This window comes from Lepidochelys kempii, chromosome 9, assembly GCF_965140285.1.
Source record: "Lepidochelys kempii isolate rLepKem1 chromosome 9, rLepKem1.hap1, whole genome shotgun sequence".
Taxonomy (NCBI): Eukaryota; Metazoa; Chordata; order Testudines; family Cheloniidae; genus Lepidochelys; species Lepidochelys kempii.
The window spans coordinates 61415663-61433512 of record NC_136388.1 but is presented as its reverse complement, the minus strand read 5'-3'; the positions used below and the strand labels follow the sequence as shown (position 1 = coordinate 61433512).

Below are 17850 nucleotides of genomic sequence, written 5' to 3'. Positions count from 1 at the left end.
CTCATGCTTTTTTGGTGTTTTTCTTAAATCCCCAGATCCTGGAGTCAGGTGATTACGGAATAATCTGTTCTCACTTTTACAGTCCTCATTTTGAATAAAAGTTTTTAAAACAAAACCCCCACAGGCTCAGACACCAAAAGGCAAAGAAACAGACCCCCACCTTTGGGTTTGTTTCCTGGGTAAGCACAAACTTTGGGTTGTAAGCCAACCTCACAACTGATAAGCACAGGGATAGGCAATACTGGGACTGCTTAGTGTAGGGGAAGGAAGTGGAATTAGGAGGAAAGTAGGGGCGGGGGTGTTGAAAGGGAAAATACAAGCTGAAATCAGGAGACATCTTCCTACTGGTAGGCTGGAGAGACAGAAGCCCTAGCATGGAAACAAGTTCCTGCCAGGTCACTGTCAGGAGTCATTTCAATTGGTGAATATTCTACAGGACATGGCCCTACTCTGACCTGTGGAACTGACTGGGCCCAGCACTTAATTTATGCTTAGCCCTGGCACCTCTAGACTTGTGAGTTCATAGCCCTGGCACCCCTGGGCTTGCCACATCAGTTATGAAAGTAAAAAAATTGCTTGAGCCCCAGCAACTCCTTCACTACAAATTAAGCACTGGCTGGGCTCCTCTGGATTTCTTCCCATCATGTTTTTCTGTGATTCTCTATCTCCCACGCAGCACTGCCAACCCCCAGCCCTCAAGAACCATGAATCAGGCCTCACACAGTCATAAGTTTGGCTTAACAATCATGAGATTTTGAAAACTAATAAAGCTGCAGTCCTGTTGTTTTGCCTCTGTGTTTCAGCCATTAGAGGTCACATTTTCAAACTTCCCTACATTGAGAAGGGCTAGAGATTTCCTTTTTGTTTTAAAATGAAAGATGAGAGTCAGCAAATCCAGCTACATGACCAGCCAGGGTCCCCAACACTTCTACCATAATAGTTGAGCAGCAAAACCTTTGGGGAGGATGTCCCTTCTGGCATCTTCCCACATCAGCAAGAAGCAGAACAGCATTCTTTCAGGGGGATCCCATTAGTCCCATCCCATCCCAGTGATGGTCCTAGACCAGATCCCATCCCAGTGATGGTCCTAGACCAGGTCTGGATTTAAGAGATACACAGGAATCTCCAATCATTATCAAGGGTTGACTGGCTTACCCCTGCACTGAAAGTGGAGAACAGAGTCTGCCTGTACCTCAGCAGTGCACAGGACTCAGCATAGGACAGCTGCACTCACCCTTCGCCTGTGAAAAGAGCCACAAGTGAGATGAGTCTGGAAGGTCTCATTCAAATTCCAATTTGTGCACCTCCTCAAACCACTTCATTGTGCAAGAGGCAAGCTCAGGAGCAAACTAGGGGTGGATCGTGCCCCTCATGAGTGGGGTACATTAGCAGAACTGCCTGGGGTCCCAGCCCTGGCACAGTAGGGGGCATGTGGGTCAGGACTGAGAGGCATGGGCAGTGGGGGGGAATGAGGTAGTCATATGCACACATTGATACCTCACCTGCATGGCAGCCTGCTCCCTGCCACAGGGTCCTCTTCCCTCAGACACCCTTTCCAAACTGAACTGCAACCCTGTCAACGGGGCCCCTTCCTGCTGTGGAAGAACATCCTGACCAGCAGGACTTTGCTCTTTGCTAGCTTATCCACACCTGGATTCTCAGGTTCTCACTGCCCTGTGTGGGAGGGTCCTGGCAGGACCTCTGGGAGACCTGCTTGCCAATACAAGGCTGAACCCCGAGTTGTAGCTCTTCCCCCAGCCCAGGGGGAAGAAATGCTGAGACAGTCAAAGAAGGAAAAAATGGCCCATGCTTAATATTGGTATGTAAATGGTCCCAGTTAGACACTGCACTCGCCCCTCCCTGGAATGAGAAGAGGTCTGGCTTTGCTGAGGAAGCTTCCTGCCAGGCTGGGTTAAGGGACAGCAGCACAGCGGTTTGCATGAGACAAGGCCTTTAAATGAAAGCTGGAGATGGGAAAGGCAGCAAAGGTGGAGGGCCCAGGGAGCATCCTCCCAGCCAGGATTTCCTCTTGCACTCAGGGGAAGGGGGTGGTTGTTTCTGGGGGATTTTGCTGTGTTACAAGGCAATCTTCTCAAGAGAAAGTGTGTTCTTGGCAGGCCAATGGCCCAAGGGTAGCGGTTACCACCCATTGTGGCTCTAGAGGGTAGAGTGGGACTAACTCTGCCCCTGCTCAGACTCCCCCTGTCCTGCTCAGGAGAGTAGCAGCAGGCCCCTCCCTCTTTGGGCGGCGCAGCCATATCTCCATCAGCTCCTGCCTCAGAGTGCGGCCACCAACTCTTGCTCGTGGCCGCACTGACACTTCTTCCTAAAACAATTCACTTTAGGAAAACAAATAAATATACCCCTCTAAATCATTGCAATTTATTGATGTAGGGTTTGTTTGTTTTTTGCAGACACCATAATAAAAATAATGCTGTGAAAAGTGATATTTGTATGTTCATTAATATCACTTTTCACAGCACATTTAGTCGCTAGGTGGGGGGCTGCTACAAGTGATATTAACAAACATACAAGTATCACTCATCACAGCCTCCCAGCTAGCTAGTAAGTCTGCTGTGAGAAGTGATACTTGCATGTTTGTTAATATCACTTTTCTCAGCAAGCACCAGGACAAATTAAACCCTGGATGGGGGGGTGGATGTGGAGCTGGGGGAGGCAGTGGGGGCTTGGGACAATTGGGGGGCAGGGAGTGAGCCTGCATGGCTGGAGCCAAGGGTCAGTGCACCACCACTGCGTGGTCAGAGCCGGGGGCCGTGCAGCTGAAGCCGGGGGTTGGAGCCTGCTACCAGAGAGTAGGGCTGGGACATAATCTGCTCCGGACTGGCAGCACACTGTTATCCCATCTGCAAACCCAGCCCCTGGCTGTGCAGTGCTTTGGGTGTCTCCCAGAGGGCACTAGGGAACTCCATTGTCTCTCTCTGGCTTTTCTTTGTTTCCCTTTTAATCTTAGCTTATGTACAAGGGGAGCATTTACACTTGTAAGAGGGTGGCCTGCCCAGTTAAGGGCCAGGAGGCCTGGCACTAGCCAGCTCTGTTCAGTCAGCCCACCTGTGCCATAATTAGTTGCCTCCCAGCCGAAGAGGGATGGATAATGGGTCAGGTGTTAGCAGGCGAACCTCTAGGCCTGTAAATAAAAAGACACAAGAGAACCCAGTCGGAGGGAAACTGATTGGAGGGACAGGGAACAAGTTGGGCTCCTGTGGAAGGTTCTGAAGCAGAGTCTGGAAGGGCTCCAGGAGTGGAGCTGGCAGTCAGTGCTCTATCCCAGAGCCAGAGACTTAAAGGTAGCCCAGAAGAGACTGGGAACTGAGCCCAGAGGGTGGGCTGAAGAGAAGCCCAAGTGGGATGGCAGAACCTTTTGTTGATTTGGAACGTTTGTTACGCACAACGGGACTGGACTTCACCCGATGGTTGAGCCACTTGAATCCCCCAGAGAGATGGAAAACTCTGGTGAGCAGAAATGTAGGGACGAAGTGTCTGCAAATCCAGGCTTGGCCAGCAGGGGGTGCTATGGGGCTGCCACACCCGTGACAGCCATTCAGGGTTCACCTTTTCCCAAAAGCCAGGAGCACAGATGCCCTAAGCTTTTTCTCAAGCTCCCTGAGGACAAGGGGGAAGAGAGTTCCTGGATTGAGGGAGCCCCTGGAACACCTTGCCCCCTTTTTTAAAGTCATGGGGCTGTTAGCTAACACACATCTGTCCATCCCAGAGTACCACATGAGGAGAGAGGCCCTTTCTCAGGTGGCCAGGTCCCAGGGCTTCAGCACTGACTGAAGTTTCTGTGGGGCTGTCAGTGGGGCATGAGGTAGAGCAAGCTGTAGAATCAATCCGGGGTGGTGAAGGCATGGAAAGCAGCAGCAAGGTCCCTGCATTCCCAAAGCAAGGTTGCTGCCTTCAAGCCAAGTGCAGACACAATAACTGCTGGATGGCCAGAAACAGTTGCACTTGACTTGCTGTACAGTTTCACAACCTTGGGAGCAACTCCCCTACTCAACAGAGCCAAAATAACCCCCACCGATTCTTCCCATGGCTTCCCCCAGCCCACAAGCATTCTTCCAGCTTACCCAGATGGAGTCGCGGCCAGCTTATCCTCATCTAAGTCCCCATTCGTCGGGCACTGTTCCAATACATGGGCCAGGCCCGAGTGAATGGCGCTAAAGGATCTACCCACGCCACAAGTACAGCACGGTTTTGTAACCAGTTAGTGTCATTTTCATCTACTCTAACTACAAGAGTTGTCTTCACAACATGAGCCTGTTGCTTGTCTGAGCAACTGCACTTGCCACACTGCCTGATGTTTGTATCTGTGCATCCTCGCAAAATCAGGGCCAGGCCCATATTGCTCCAGTGGGAGACACATGAAGGAATGTACACTGGGCTGTCCTGGGAGGAAGGACAGCGACCAAGCTGGTTAGGTAGGAACCACGATCTGACCACAGGACTGTGAGCAGAGGCAACCATGTGCAATCTAGGCCTCTGGCTGCGGCCACTGACTCAGCTGCCAGGGTTACTGACAGTATTAACAGAACTGGAGACTGGCCCTGTTGACAGCCAGTAGCCATTAACTGGTTACAGACTCAAGTTACAACTGCAGCCTGGCCAAGGCTACAGAGTGTAACACTGGAAACCAGGCTTCCTCCAATCCTCCTAGCAGCCCCGTGTCCAGACTGAACAGCAGCAGTGACAGACTAACGTTCTGCCTGCACATGACCTCTGGACAGATGAGCAATTGCCCCAGAATACAATTTCATTAGCTGTACGATGGTGGTACCTTCCTGCATCCTTCCCACAGCATAACATCCCACAGCTCTGCGGGTCAATTGGTCAGACTCAGCAGGAAATCGACACTGCATGCACTCCAGCCCATCTGCCCTCCCCTCCATCTGTAACAAGCTAGCCGCAACCCCCAATGCCTCGGGAGGACGAAGCTGCTAAACACAACATGTAGGGGCCATTGTATCCCGAGGACAAAAGAAGCTAACATTCTACAGCCATTAGCAGAGCGCTCTAGCAGCTATCACTGCTGCCACTGATGCCAGCAGGCAAAGGCACCAGCCTTGGCACTGAGCCCAGCACAAGGGCCTTGGCATCCAAAGCCCTGTGCAGAACAGCTGGCTACAGGGTTTGGCAGCAACCCCAGTACCCCTCAATGCCCTGTCATCAGCCCCTACCCTTCTCACTTCAACTCTCTCTCTCTCACCCCCTACCCTGCTAAGTCAGCCAGCAGGTTTGAGTGCCCCTGAGGGCTCTGGGTCCTCTCTGCATATAGATGCTAGCTGGGAGGGGTCTCACCCCAGAAGAGGAGAGGCCATTCTGGGGGACAGGCTGCTGTGCTCTTGCCCAGATGTTATTAGTAGAATGACCACCCAACTCCTCACGTCAATGAGAGAGGCAGACAGGATGGAAAAGGAAACTAACTGGGTAAGAGATGAGGGTGGGGTTAACTTTTCAGAGCCCAAATATTATTTAGAAAGGGCCAGCAACAAAGATCTACCCTTTTAAAAAAGAGTCAGGCATTATCCTAATCTCTTCTCATGTCCCACCCACTCAGCAGAGCGGCTGAGGATATTTACCAGCAACACCATCAGAGAACGCTCCACTCAAAACCCCACAAAAGACAACAGGCCTGGCTCACGCTTCTGGGGTTCTATCACAATGAGGTATTCAGGCCTCCTGCTCTGGCAAGGGCATCCCAGCCAGGAGGGTGCACGAGACCCACCCAGCTGATGCCTGATCCAAGGAGCTGTTAACATTTTTTAAAAACATACTTAAACAGACACAGATGTTCGGTGTGTCCCTGGAGGTTTTATTCACAGCAGTCATTTGTCAAGGTCTAAGGCCTTTGGTTTCCATCTGACGCCTTCCTGGTGTTTCCAGCCTAGGAAATAAGGTCCCCATGTCAGGGCCAAGTCTTCTTCCTTCAAAGGGACTCGGCTTTCCATGGTAGCGAGGCAGAAAGGTCAAGTCTGTGAAAGTCCTTTCCTCAGGCTTAACAGCCAGCCTGGAAAGTAACTTGTCCGCAGTGGCTGGAATCACTGGCTGCAGCAGAATCCCGTAAATCCGCAGACATTCCAGAGTCACATGAAGGACTGTGTCAAGCCAGCACTTCTCTGCAGGGTTGTCTCGGCACAGCTTCCAGGGTGCGTGTCTCTGGAAGAAGCCATTGGTCTGCCTCACACACGCAACAATGGATTCTAAAGCCTTGTATATTTGGAAGTGTTCAAAATAATCAGTCACCTGGAGAGGCAGGTGATCAACTGATGCTACCAGCTCGTAGTCCTCAGCCAAAGCCCTACCTGAGGGTTCCACATCCACGTGGTCAGAGCCCTTTCGAAAGCAAGACTCTGAGAAATGTGGGTAAATCCCACTGGGGTTGATGCTAGAGGCTGTACAGCGGTTGAGAAGCCCCCCAAGCGCATCTGCCAGCTCAGAATTCACCAGCTTAATAACTTTCTCCTCGTAATAGTCACAGTCTCGCTCAGGGACACCTTGCCTTAGCAGGAAGTACCTAAAGCCATCCACTGTGTACTGCTTGAAACATGCCACTGGATCCACCACATTGCCCAGGCTTTTCGACATCTTTTGCCCATGGACTGTCCAATGGGAGTGCACACAGATCTGCTCTGGAGGATCAAGCCCCACAGCCATGAGTAATGCTGGCCAGTAGATGGCATGGAACTTGAGGATGTCCTTGCCAACAACATGGTGAGCAGTTGGCCACCAGGCATGGTGTGCATCAGGGTAACCCGCTACGGTCAGATAGTTCACCAAGGCATCTACCCACACATAAATGGTTTGTGTTGAATCACCAGGGACAGGGATACCCCACTGTAATCGGCTTCTCTCACGGGAGACAGACAGGTCTGGCAAGTCCTCTTCCAGCCATCGGCGCACCACCTGGTAGAAGGGCTCTGGGGAGATTACGTGCCGATTTCCCTGGAGCCACTTCTGTAACGGCTCTTGAAATTCAGACAGCTTGAACATGTAATTCTCCTCTTTGGTCCAGTGCACCTGAGAGCGTGAGAGAAAAATGAATTACAACCAATACCCTTCACTAAGTTCTACAAGTGACACCCATACGTTTGTTAACATGGAGTTATGGTTTTAGACATCCAACCGTGCTTGGTGCCCTTTTGGCCCTCCCACCGCACAAGAGCTTAATTCTCAAAATTCAAACCTTGGAAAACCAGGAAATGCAGAGCTATGGTCCCCATACATCTCTACTACAAGGATTGCACCTCTCCCTCCCCTAGGCAAGCATTAGAAAACCAGGAAATGAAACTTCCCAGACAACACACAAAAGTTGCACTGGTTTAATTTAAATTCGTTTTTAAGACCATTTACTGGAATGGGTTCAAAACCCCCTGTAGACACTTTTACTTTGGTTTAAGAGTATTTTACTTCAATTTAGTTTAAATCTTTTCCTAATCCACTGAAGATAAATTGATATACACCTGACTGATACAAGAGTGTCCACAACACCTTTTTCACTTATTTAACTGAATTAATTTGAAATTTCACTTTAGTTAAAATGGTATATACGCTGCAGACTGATTTGATCAGTGAACTCAGGAACTGTCTGGCCAAACTGGGAATTCATAGATGTTAAAGGCAAGAGAGATCATCATAATAATCTAGTCTGGCTTCCTGCATAACAAGAGGCCAGAGAATCTTACCCAGTGATTCCTGCAGTAAGCCCAATTATTTGACTGAGCCAGAACACATCTCTGAGGAATACATATAATCTTGATTTCAAGTGATGAAGAATCTACCACGTCCCTAGGTAAATTGTCCCTCATTGTTAAACACTTGTATCTTATTGCCAGGTTGAGTTTGCCTGATTTCAATTTCCAGCCTCTCCTTTGCCTGCTGTATTAACAAGCCCTCTGTTATCAGAAACATTCATAGATTCAAAAGCCAGAAGGGACCTTTGTGATCATTCAGGCTGAGTTCCTGTATAGCACAGGCCAGAGAACTGCCCCCAAATAATTCCTATTTGAACCAGAGCAAATCTATTAGAAAAACATCCAATCTTGATTCAAAAATTGCCACAACCCTTAATAAATTCGTCCAATAGTTAATTATCCTCACTGTTATTAACTATTCTCCCCACATAAAGTCTTTCATTGTAAAGCAGGTTTCCAGACTTTGCTTCACTCTTGTAGCTCTTTTCTGAACTTTTTTGATTTTCCAACATCCTTTTTCAAGTGTGGACACCGAACTGGACAGAGTAGTCAGTAATGGTCTTACTAATGTGGTATACAGAGGTCATACCACCTCTATACTGCTACTGGATGTTCTGGCTTACGCCCTCAAGGATCATGTTAAACATTTTAGCCAGGACATCGGACCAGGAGCTCACATCCAGCTGATGTGCCAACATCTGCCAGATAAATGCAGAATTTTTTTTTTTTTTAACATAACTGCACTCTAAAACAAAACAATATAAAACTTTAGAGCCTACAAGTCCACTCAGTCCTACTTCTTGTTCAGCCAATCGCAAAGGTAAACATTATGGGAGATAATGCTGTCTGCTTCTTATGTCACTTGTTCACCTGGCACTGTTGTAGCTGGCATTGGCAAGGTATTTATGTGCCAGATATGTTAAACATTCGTGAGCCCCTTCGTGCTTCGACTTGTAGGCTCTATAATTCTACATTTGTAAGTTGCATTTTCACAATAAAGAGATTGCACTACCATACTTGTATGAGGTGAACTGAAAAAAACCTACTTCTTTTGTTTTTATAGTGTAAATACACCTCTACCCAGACACAACGCGGTCCTTGGGAGACCAAAAAAAATCTCACTGCGTTATAGGTGAGACTGTGTTATATCGAACTTGCTTTGGCATCCCTGTTCCTTGTTCCCTGACTGCCCCCTCCAGAGACCCCTGTCCCTAATCACCCCCAGGACCCCACCCTCTACCCAACCCCCTTACTCCCTGTCCCCTGACTGCTCCGACCCCTATCTACACCGCTCGCCCCCTGACAGGCATTCACCGGCAGCGACGGGAAGCGGAGCAACACAGCCCCAGCCCGCTCCGTTTTCCTTGCCCCAGCCTGAGCAGTGTCACTGGGGGTGGGGTTGGGGAAAGGTCCGCTTCCCGCCACAAGTAAGTGGGGGAGTGCCACAACTGGGAGCTGGCAGAGAAGAGCGGGCTGGGGCTGGGCTGCTCCACTTCCCGCCACAGATTGGGAAGGGAAGGTTGGGGAAAGCACGTCCCCCCGCACTCACCTGTGGTGGGAAGCGGAGCGACGTGGCCCCAGCCCGCTCCACTCTGCCACCTCCAAGCTGTGGCGCTCCGCTTCCCGCCACTGGTGAGTACGGGGAGATTGGGGAAAGGACGCCCCCCCGTACTCACCTGCAGTGGAAAGTGGAACAACAGGGCCCAGCCCGCTCCGCTTCCCTCACCCCGGCCCCAGCCGTGTTGCTCGAGGGAGGGAACTTGGGGGAAGGGATCCCCCCGCACTCATCAGCAGCAGTGGAAGCGGAGCAGCCCGGCCCCAGCCTGCTCCACTCCACCAGCTCCCAGCTGCGGTGCTCCGCTTCCCGCCGCAAGTGAGTGCGGGACCTTTCCCAGCCCCCTGCTAATCCCTAGGGCCACTCTGGGACTGTGGGGCCCCCAAAAGCACCCCCCCACCACAGCTCCTGCCTCCCAGACCCTGGGGCGGGGGGGAGCCCCTGACCACCCCCGAGACCCTCTGCCCCTTATCCAACCCCTCGGCCCCAGCCCAGCCCGGCACCCTTAACACGCTGCTCAGGGCAGCGTGTCGGAGCTTTACCGCGTTGTGTGCGAACCTGCGTTATATCAGGTCACGTTATATCGGGGAAGAGGTGTATCTGTAATAAAAAATAATATAAAGTGAACACTGTACACTTTGTATTCTGTGTTGTACTTGAAAGAAATATATTTGAAAATATTTATAACAGTAATAGAATACCAATTTAAATTTAACAGTGTGATCAAAATTGAGATTAAGCATGACTTTTTTAAATCTAGTAATTAATTACAATTTTTAAAAATTGTTTGACAGCCCTAATTTTTACATATAGGAGGTTTTTCTTGGTGCTGAATGCTAGCTCTCAACACATGCAGTGAAGAGACATGGGATTGATGTGGCTATTGCCCTCTGTTTTGTCTCCATTTGTGCCCAGAAATTGGTATAAGAAGGTTGAGGTTTTAAAACCATCTCCTTTTATAGTATTCTATATCTCCAGAACCCTTTGACTAAATGAGTGCAAATTCAGACCGCTAACTCTGCTCCAGCCCATGAACAGGCACACCACATTTCAAGCTGATCTAACTATACAAGAAAATTCTAGAGAGATTTGAAACTTCAGCTTCTGTCTTGCTACATTAACTATAGAACTGCTATTATTTCTCTTAAGCAGGCGGTCTGCTGAGCATCCCTTACGGGAGCACACGACCTGGGCCCGGGTGAGAAGAAAGTACCTGCCCACCTGCTCTGGCCAGCGAGGCAGGGAAGCATCGGGCCATGCCAAGAGGAGGGCAGGCAGGAAGGCAGCGCAGCGCACCGCTGTACCTGATGGCCGCTCTCCAGCGAGACCTTGCAGGGGCGGCCCTGGGCGTCGGGGCGCTCGGTGATCTGGGCCTGGGTCAGGAAGCACTCGTCCGGGGTGCAGTACCAGCCCTCATAAAAGTCCTTGTAGAGCAGCCCGCGGTCCTGCAGCGCCGCCCAGAAGCACTGCACCGCCCGGCGGTGGCGCGGCTCCGTGGTGCGGATGAAGTCGGTGAAGGAGACGGCAGCCCGGCAGAAGAGGTCGCGGAAGAGGCCGGACACCTGCGCGCAGAGCTCCGGAGGAGACGTCCCGGCCGCTGCCGCCGCCTGCTGGATCTTCAGCCCGTGCTCGTCAGTCCCTGGAACAGCCAAGCGGGGCAGCTGAGTGGGGGGCTCCCCGGCGAGCGCGGCCCGCCCCCCCGGCCCCTGCCCGGCGAGCGCTCCGGGCCGGCGGGGACGCAGAGTTGCCAGGTCCTGCTCCCGGCCCGGGGCCGCCCCTAACCCGCCCCCGCTCACCCCCCGAGCGCCGACCCCTCCGCTCACCGGTGGCGAGGCGGCCCGGGCCCGGCCGCAGCAGGCCCCGATGTCGGTGCAAGGCGTCGGCCAGCAGCGCCGAGTAGAGGTGCCCGATGTGCGGCGGCCCGTTCACGTAGAAGATCGGGGTGGTGAGAAGCCAGCGGCGGCCGGGCCCGGAGCTTCGCCGCCGGGGAGGGGCCGCGAGCGGCCGCCGCGGTGGGCGGAGAAGGCAGCGCGCCGGTAACCACCGCATGGTCAGACCCGGCGGACGCACTATGGAGACGGGGGGCACGAGCGACACTTCGCAGCCCGGCCCGCTCGCGAGAGGTGAGTGACGCGACGCGAGAAGGCTCCCCTGGTGGACCGTTGCGCACTGCGCGTGCGTGGAGGGATCACCCAATCGGGGAGCGGCGTTGCGGGCGGCGCATGCGCTGAAGGCGGGCCGGGGTCAGAGCAAAGCGGAGCGGAGGCCGGGGCACGCTGCAGCCATGTTCCGCTGCCGAGTGGCCGCCGTGGCGGAGAAGCTGGCGCGGAGCCTGCGCTCTCTGAGCCCGAGGCCGCGAGGCCGGGCGGCGGCAGGTGGGTCGGGGTGAACGACCCCCGTTCCCGGCCGCCCCGACGCCCGCTTACCCGGGCGTGCTGGCGATCCTCGCGGGGAGCCCCCGAGCCAGATCCCGCCCCGCAGCGGCTCCGGCGCGAATCCCCGCTGCTGGCGGGAGCAGGGCGCTGCCAGTGCCTCCAGCCCCGCGCCCGGCGGAGCCGAGCCCCGCCCGTGCCTGGTTTGGGGCCGCTGCTGAGAAGTACAGCCCGGCGCTACGCAGGGAGCCAGGGCTTCGGGAGCTGCCTGGGGCCTCTGGGGAAGGGGGCGTGTGAAAGCCGGACGGTGGGTGGGGAGGAACCGGTGTCTGCCTGGCGTGCTCTGAGCGCTGCCACCTCAGCGGGGCACCAAGGCAGAATGGGTTAAGCAGAGGCAGCCAAGGGGGTAGATCAGTTCATGGAGGGTGGGTCCATCAGTGGCTAGTAACCAGGATGGTCAGGGATGCAACCCGTGCTCCAGACACCTGCACTCCTGACTGTCAGAAGCCGGGAGGGGAAGTGGGGTTGGATCAATCCAGCTGCCCTGTTCTGTACACTCCCTTTGAAAACTCTGGTCCTGGCCACTGTCTGAGACAAGATACTGGGCTAGGTGGACCATTGGTTTGACTGAATGGCAATTCTTGTGTTCTTACCCCTTCCTGGAACCTGATCTCATTGCTGTAAGCCAGCAGGGCTCAGGATGATGACTAGAAGGAGTTGGGCCTCTGAATTCCAATAAGTATTATAGGTGTGAAGTGACAGTCTGCTAGAGCTCCTTGCTACGTTGCCTGCTGAATGACTTTCGAGTTGAGTACCTCATAATGGAAGAGAGACAGGATGAGAGTGAGTCCTCAAACAGTTTTGAGTCTAGAACAGAAATAAAACCAGTAGGGTTTAATGGTAAATGTTAGACGTTCTTAGCTGTGTTGCTTTTTACCCACTTCTGTGATCTTTTGCATCAGAATGTGGGTAGTGAGAGACAGCTTCCATGGCACCATTAAATGGATTCTTAAAACTACTGTGTTTATTGTCCTTGAGGTTGTGACATCTCAGTGTGAGGGCTGTTTAAGGATGTCATTTTGAGCTTTCAGAGCATGAGATCAGTGAATGAAGTCCCCTGTGCAGCTTCCCATCCCATTAATCTAATCCTGTGTTGTAGGAAGGCCATCTTAATCTTCAGGATTGAGAGGTGAGAGTGCTATTTCCTGAAAAATGAACTACGAAGTAACACACACAGTGTGCATTTGCTTTCTACACCTCTTTTGATAGAAGGGCTTGAAGAGGATCTCAAACTTTGTTCTGCTTGTCTGTCTTTCATATTGGGAATATCTGCTCCTCATTTTCTTCTTTGTTGGCAGTTTCTGGAAAAGCTCCTTGGAGGAGGATGTTACTGATGTCACACAAAGCTATAACCTGAGCTTCAGCTCCCCATCCAAAATGAAATGGGGAAGGAATGCTGATTCTCAGACTGGAAACTGATAACCTTAGACTACTGTTCGTGGTCTAAGAATCGGCATTCTCTCTTGTCTTCCCATCCCTGCTTGATGTCAATAATCTGGTCCTCCAATGATCTTTCCAGAGCCCTTTAAGAAGAAGGGAGAATCTGATGTTTCAAATATGAAAACTGTTCTAGGATGGGGGGAGAGGTTTTGCATCTGTGTTTGAACATAATAAAGGAGACTTTATGCTTCATAGTTCATTTTTAAGCAACGTCCATGCCTTTGGACCTTGGTGCTTAGAGATCTCCTGAATTCATCTTCTCTTCTCTTGTTTTGTATTGGTTTGTTTGTTTGTTTGTTTTTTGGACTTTTAAAGTATTCGGAGAGCTCTGCATGAGCAGTGAAATGAAAATACAAGCAAATTTTTTATGGCAGATCCTTGCATGGAAGCAGGTTATTTTACACTATCTGTCCTTGTGTTCTCCATTTACTTTTGACATCAGAAGTTAACCTTTAAGGATGTGGCATATTCTTTCTCTTCCAGCATATCTTTTGGTGGAAGAGATTTGCCCTTCTCCTCTCAGGTCATCGATTAAGATGAATGGCCTATTGTAGTTCCTGAGCACTGCCAAATTAATAGCCCAGAGAATCTTGTTAATTATCTTTTCATTGGAGAGTGAACATGTTTTCTAACAGCTACTGAAATAATAAATCTATAATTCTTTTAGAATCTTGTTGCCTTTTCCACCCATTCCTCCTCTACAGGGTGACAGATTTGAACTTTCAGCTTTCTTTCTTATTTCCCCTCCACGCACACCCTCCTTCTCTTCCTTCCTGGGGTGCATGACATGAGATAAGAACTATGCAGTGTTGCCGTCTCACTTTCCCGTCTTGAAGTTTGACTCTTACTGCAAGGATGTAAACTGGAGAACTCTCTAAGTGGAAAAGGTGTAGCAGAGGTTTCAAGACTAGCCTTACAGTGCAAAAGATATGAAGTTTTCTTTGATGATAATGAAGGGAAATGGAAGCAAATATAGTCAGCTGGTTATAGTCCTGCATTCCATGTGCCACAACCAATCCACTTGTGATATTCTGCTGCTGCCAGTAGCCTGGTAAACTCGAGTTTTCCTATCTAAAACATCTTTTTACGTATGTTGTGTCTTAGTTCCACAGAAAGGAGCTACTGTTTTTATTTAAACTTTGAAATTGCAAGACGCAGATTCCGTTATAATCATTTATCGTAAATGATCTTGCCTAACAAAACTCTTAGTGCTCCTTGTGAATGCTCCAGACTAGATAAAAATCTTTAGTATTCCTGAGTGTGTGAAATACTGTCAGGGAGGGAGAGTGGGGCTTTAGTTTCAATTGAGGATGAAATTCAGCATAACTTACTTTGGCAAATGAAAGAGGATGTCATGGAAAGCTGGGGGAGAGTCTCTGAGCAGAAGAAAAATGATGCTCTCTTCTTACTTCTCAGCTCAACAATGAAACTGCCGCAGGAAGGTCTTGGGCCTGTAGTGAGACTTGGAACCAAGGAGGAACTGGGAAACTGACTCTTGCTTCTGCAGTTTCTTATAGGAGACTTGTGTGTGTTTCCCCTGACTGAAGCAAATGATCCTGGTTTGCTGTTTTGCTCTAAGTCTGATGATGTTGAATCCTACACAATGGGCCAGGCTGTGTACTGACTGCAGGAGTTGGGGGATTCTTCTTTGTTTTTCCCTCTTTTTTTTTTTTTTTTTCCTGTGACCCACAGTCACAACCTGGGCTACATTCATACAGAATTGTAAACTGGCTTGCAGCTGATTCCAGGCTTTACTGTTGCAGCTGCTGGGTTGAGCCAGAGGTGAGGGGTATGGAGTGGGGCGAATGGGTATGAGACTAGTGGCAAATGCAGAGGGGCAGTGTTCAGGGGGAGCTGACAGGGAACCAAGGTAGTCATGGTTTGGGGGTGTGGGGCAAATTAGAGGAAAAACACTCTGCCTAGCTTCTTGGAATGAAGGGCTGGGAGGGGGCTCTGTAGGAGAAAGCAGACTGGTGCAGAATGGGGAAAGATGGTGCAGAGGACTTGGGGCCATAGAGGAGTCCCTGGGAGGGGGTTGCAAGTTGCTATGGGACACTTGGAAAGGACAGAGAGAGGCCAAGTGTTCTTTTATCCACACTGAATTTTCTGGACATAAAAATTAGTGTTTCCATGTGCACGAATGCTTGTCCCTCCTCCATTGTTCGCTATCCCGTGTATCCCTCATGCAGGAGACAAAGCCCTGCTTTGAGCTTGCTATGATCTATGAGGAGGGGACAAGGGGGCCTTCCTCTGGGCTTTATATGCCAACCCAATTTAAACTTGGCACGCATTTAAAATCAGGGAGATTCCCAAACAAAGCTTGTTTTAATAAGTTAATGTTGAAAGTGTGTTCCAGTGGACTCCTCCAAAAACAAATCTTGACCAAAATTTGACGCTGTTAGAAAAACCAGAAAATTAAAAATTCTGAACTTTACTGATTCACCTCTGGCTCTCACACTGCCTGTTTTACACCACCCAACCATCTTTAACTGTCCCTCTAAAACTAGTGAAGTTTGTGCAAAGGTCCAAATGACTAGGAGTTCATAAAATCCTGTTTCTTATTCAAACTCCATTTCCATGGTAGTATAGCAGAGAGACAGTGCAACACTACTCGCTACAAAATTTGCATTTGTTAGTTGCTACATGTTATTGTTAATGGAGTTAAAAATACAAACTTGCAAGCTGTACCCACAATTACATAAACCTTCAATGCCATAGAGTCAGCCTGTCTTATGATGCCACAGATGAGTCGTGTTTCCACTCTGTTCCACCAATATATCACACTGAGAAAATATACGGAACTTGGATGTAACAATGTACCTGAGACTCTACACTTTGAAATATTTACTATCCATTGAATAAACAACATAGACCTAGCAGCCAAAGAAAACTACTTACACTTACTGGTGTAAATCAGGTAAGGTAGTAAGTGATGGCAGAATGATGGAGAAGGTATGGCAGTGGAGCCCTTCAATGTTAACTTCCCAGATTGTTTAAAGGTGTAGGGTTTTTATGAAGAGGGTGTATTTTTTAGGTAGTAGCTGGACTCTAAAGCACGCTTTCAACTTTAACTCCTTTGGAAAAAAAACTCCAAACCTTCTTATTTGGGAGTAAATATTACGAGGTAACTTTTGGTCTCAAGCTTTGCCTAAATTTTGCAAATGCTTTCCATGATTGCCAGCCCTGGTTCAGGTCCTCCCCTTTCTGCAATCCTGAGAGCCCTAGTGTAGATGGACTGCTGCCACTGCTTTCAGCACAGTGGTGTTAGACCTGCTGTGAACAAGATCAGGTGATGATTTAAAAATTGGTGATCTGTTAACAAAGTTAGGAGCCCCAGTGTTAACTCTTGTGGAGATGAACTGATGGTAGCTACAGCAAGAAATTTTGGAAAATTTCTCTAGTATAGACACAGCTTGTGTGTGACTTTGAATTGGCTGGCCAGGTAGGAACTGATTGCCTTAGGATGCTTTCCAAATTTCTTGCATCATGGATAAATGCAGACTGTGGAGGGGAGCTCCTACATAGGACTTGCCAGACTGGGTCAGATCCATGGTCCATCTAGTCCAGTATCCTGTCTCGAACAGTCGCCAGCACCATGTATTTCAAAGGAAGGTGCAAGAAACCATGTAGTAGGCAGGTGTGGGATAATCTGCTCCCCATGAATGTCTTCATCCTAAGCACTAATAATTAAAACTGGTTTAAATCCCAAAGCAGGAGGTTTGATATCAATTCCCAAACTTTTTCTTTTTTACTGTTATTCTCAGACGTTGTTATCTTTATAAACGTCCAGTCCTTTTTTGAGTCTTGATAAGCTCTTGTCTTCAACAATATCCTGAGGCAGTGGGTTCCACAGTAGATATGTGAAAAGATAGTTTCTGTTGTCCATTTTGAGTTTGGCACCTTTCAGTTTGTTCGAATGTTCCCTTGCTCTAGTGTTAGAGAACTTCTTGGTCAGGAATCTTGGTCTCCCTGTGAATGTAATGGAAACAGTGGAGCAGGGAGCTCTGAAGTGGATTTCTTCATTAGCTGGAGGGCAGGAGCTACAAGGAAGAGCTGTGTGCTCTGGTATTAGCCACCTAATGTGGGTAGTGGTAGGGGTCCCTCGGATATTTGTAGTGATGAATCTTGACTGTTCTAACCCTAGATTTTCCTCTTCTGGCAGAGGCAGATTCTCACTTGTGGCTGTTCTTGGCGTGGCAGCTTTTGGGGAAATCTGAATTAGTGTGCTCATAGCAAGTCTTGAGGCACATCAGACATGCTGCGGTCTTCTCCTTGAGGGGGCCATTTAAGGATCTGGGGCAAAAATTGGGGATTGGTCCTCCTTTGAGCAGGGGGTTGGACTAGATGACCTCCTGAGGTCCGTTCCAACCCTGATAGTCTATGATTCTAGGCCTTGTACACATTACAGATTGTTGCTGTGTTTGAATGTGGTGGTGAAGAATTGAGATAGCTGACAAATGTTTCCTGGACTACCCTGTCAGCTAATTTTAATTCTTCAAAGCCCTATTCAGACAGTCACTGTGTGTCGTGTAGACAGGGCTCTATAGGTAGCCAAGTAAAACGGGAGTGTAGCAATGACCTTGGAAGGCCATTGGAGAATCTAGCAGCACACGTCCTTGAAAGTTGCTAATATTTATACAGGTCACTGTTATGCAAAAGTTTCCCTTCTACTCCTCTATTTTTCATGCTTACAAATTTATGGCCAATTCTTATTTTG

General features: G+C 49.7%; 2 protein-coding genes across 9 annotated transcripts in view; one reads left to right on the top strand and one right to left on the bottom strand.

The window, feature by feature from the left end:
- Positions 1-5806: 5806 nt before the first annotated feature.
- Positions 5807-11389, bottom strand: MARS2 (methionyl-tRNA synthetase 2, mitochondrial). Its single transcript, XM_073360657.2, has 3 exons — positions 11085-11389; positions 10566-10900; positions 5807-7032 (listed from the first exon to the last, which is right to left on the bottom strand). The coding sequence occupies exons 1-3, from the start codon at positions 11308-11310 to the stop codon at positions 5848-5850; spliced, it is 1746 nt and encodes a 581-aa protein (XP_073216758.2). The 5' UTR covers positions 11311-11389; the 3' UTR covers positions 5807-5847.
- The window catches only part of AIFM1 (apoptosis inducing factor mitochondria associated 1), a 38206-nt gene continuing 31432 nt past the window's right edge, over positions 11077-17850 (top strand). For 3 of the 8 annotated variants that reach the window (XM_073360649.1, XM_073360647.1, XM_073360655.1), the window contains exon 1: positions 11399-11636. In XM_073360649.1, the coding sequence (XP_073216750.1) occupies positions 11546-11636 (91 nt within the window). In that variant the 5' untranslated portion in view covers positions 11399-11545. The other 5 variants (XM_073360650.2, XM_073360651.2, XM_073360654.2 and 2 more) reach the window with 5 other exon arrangements.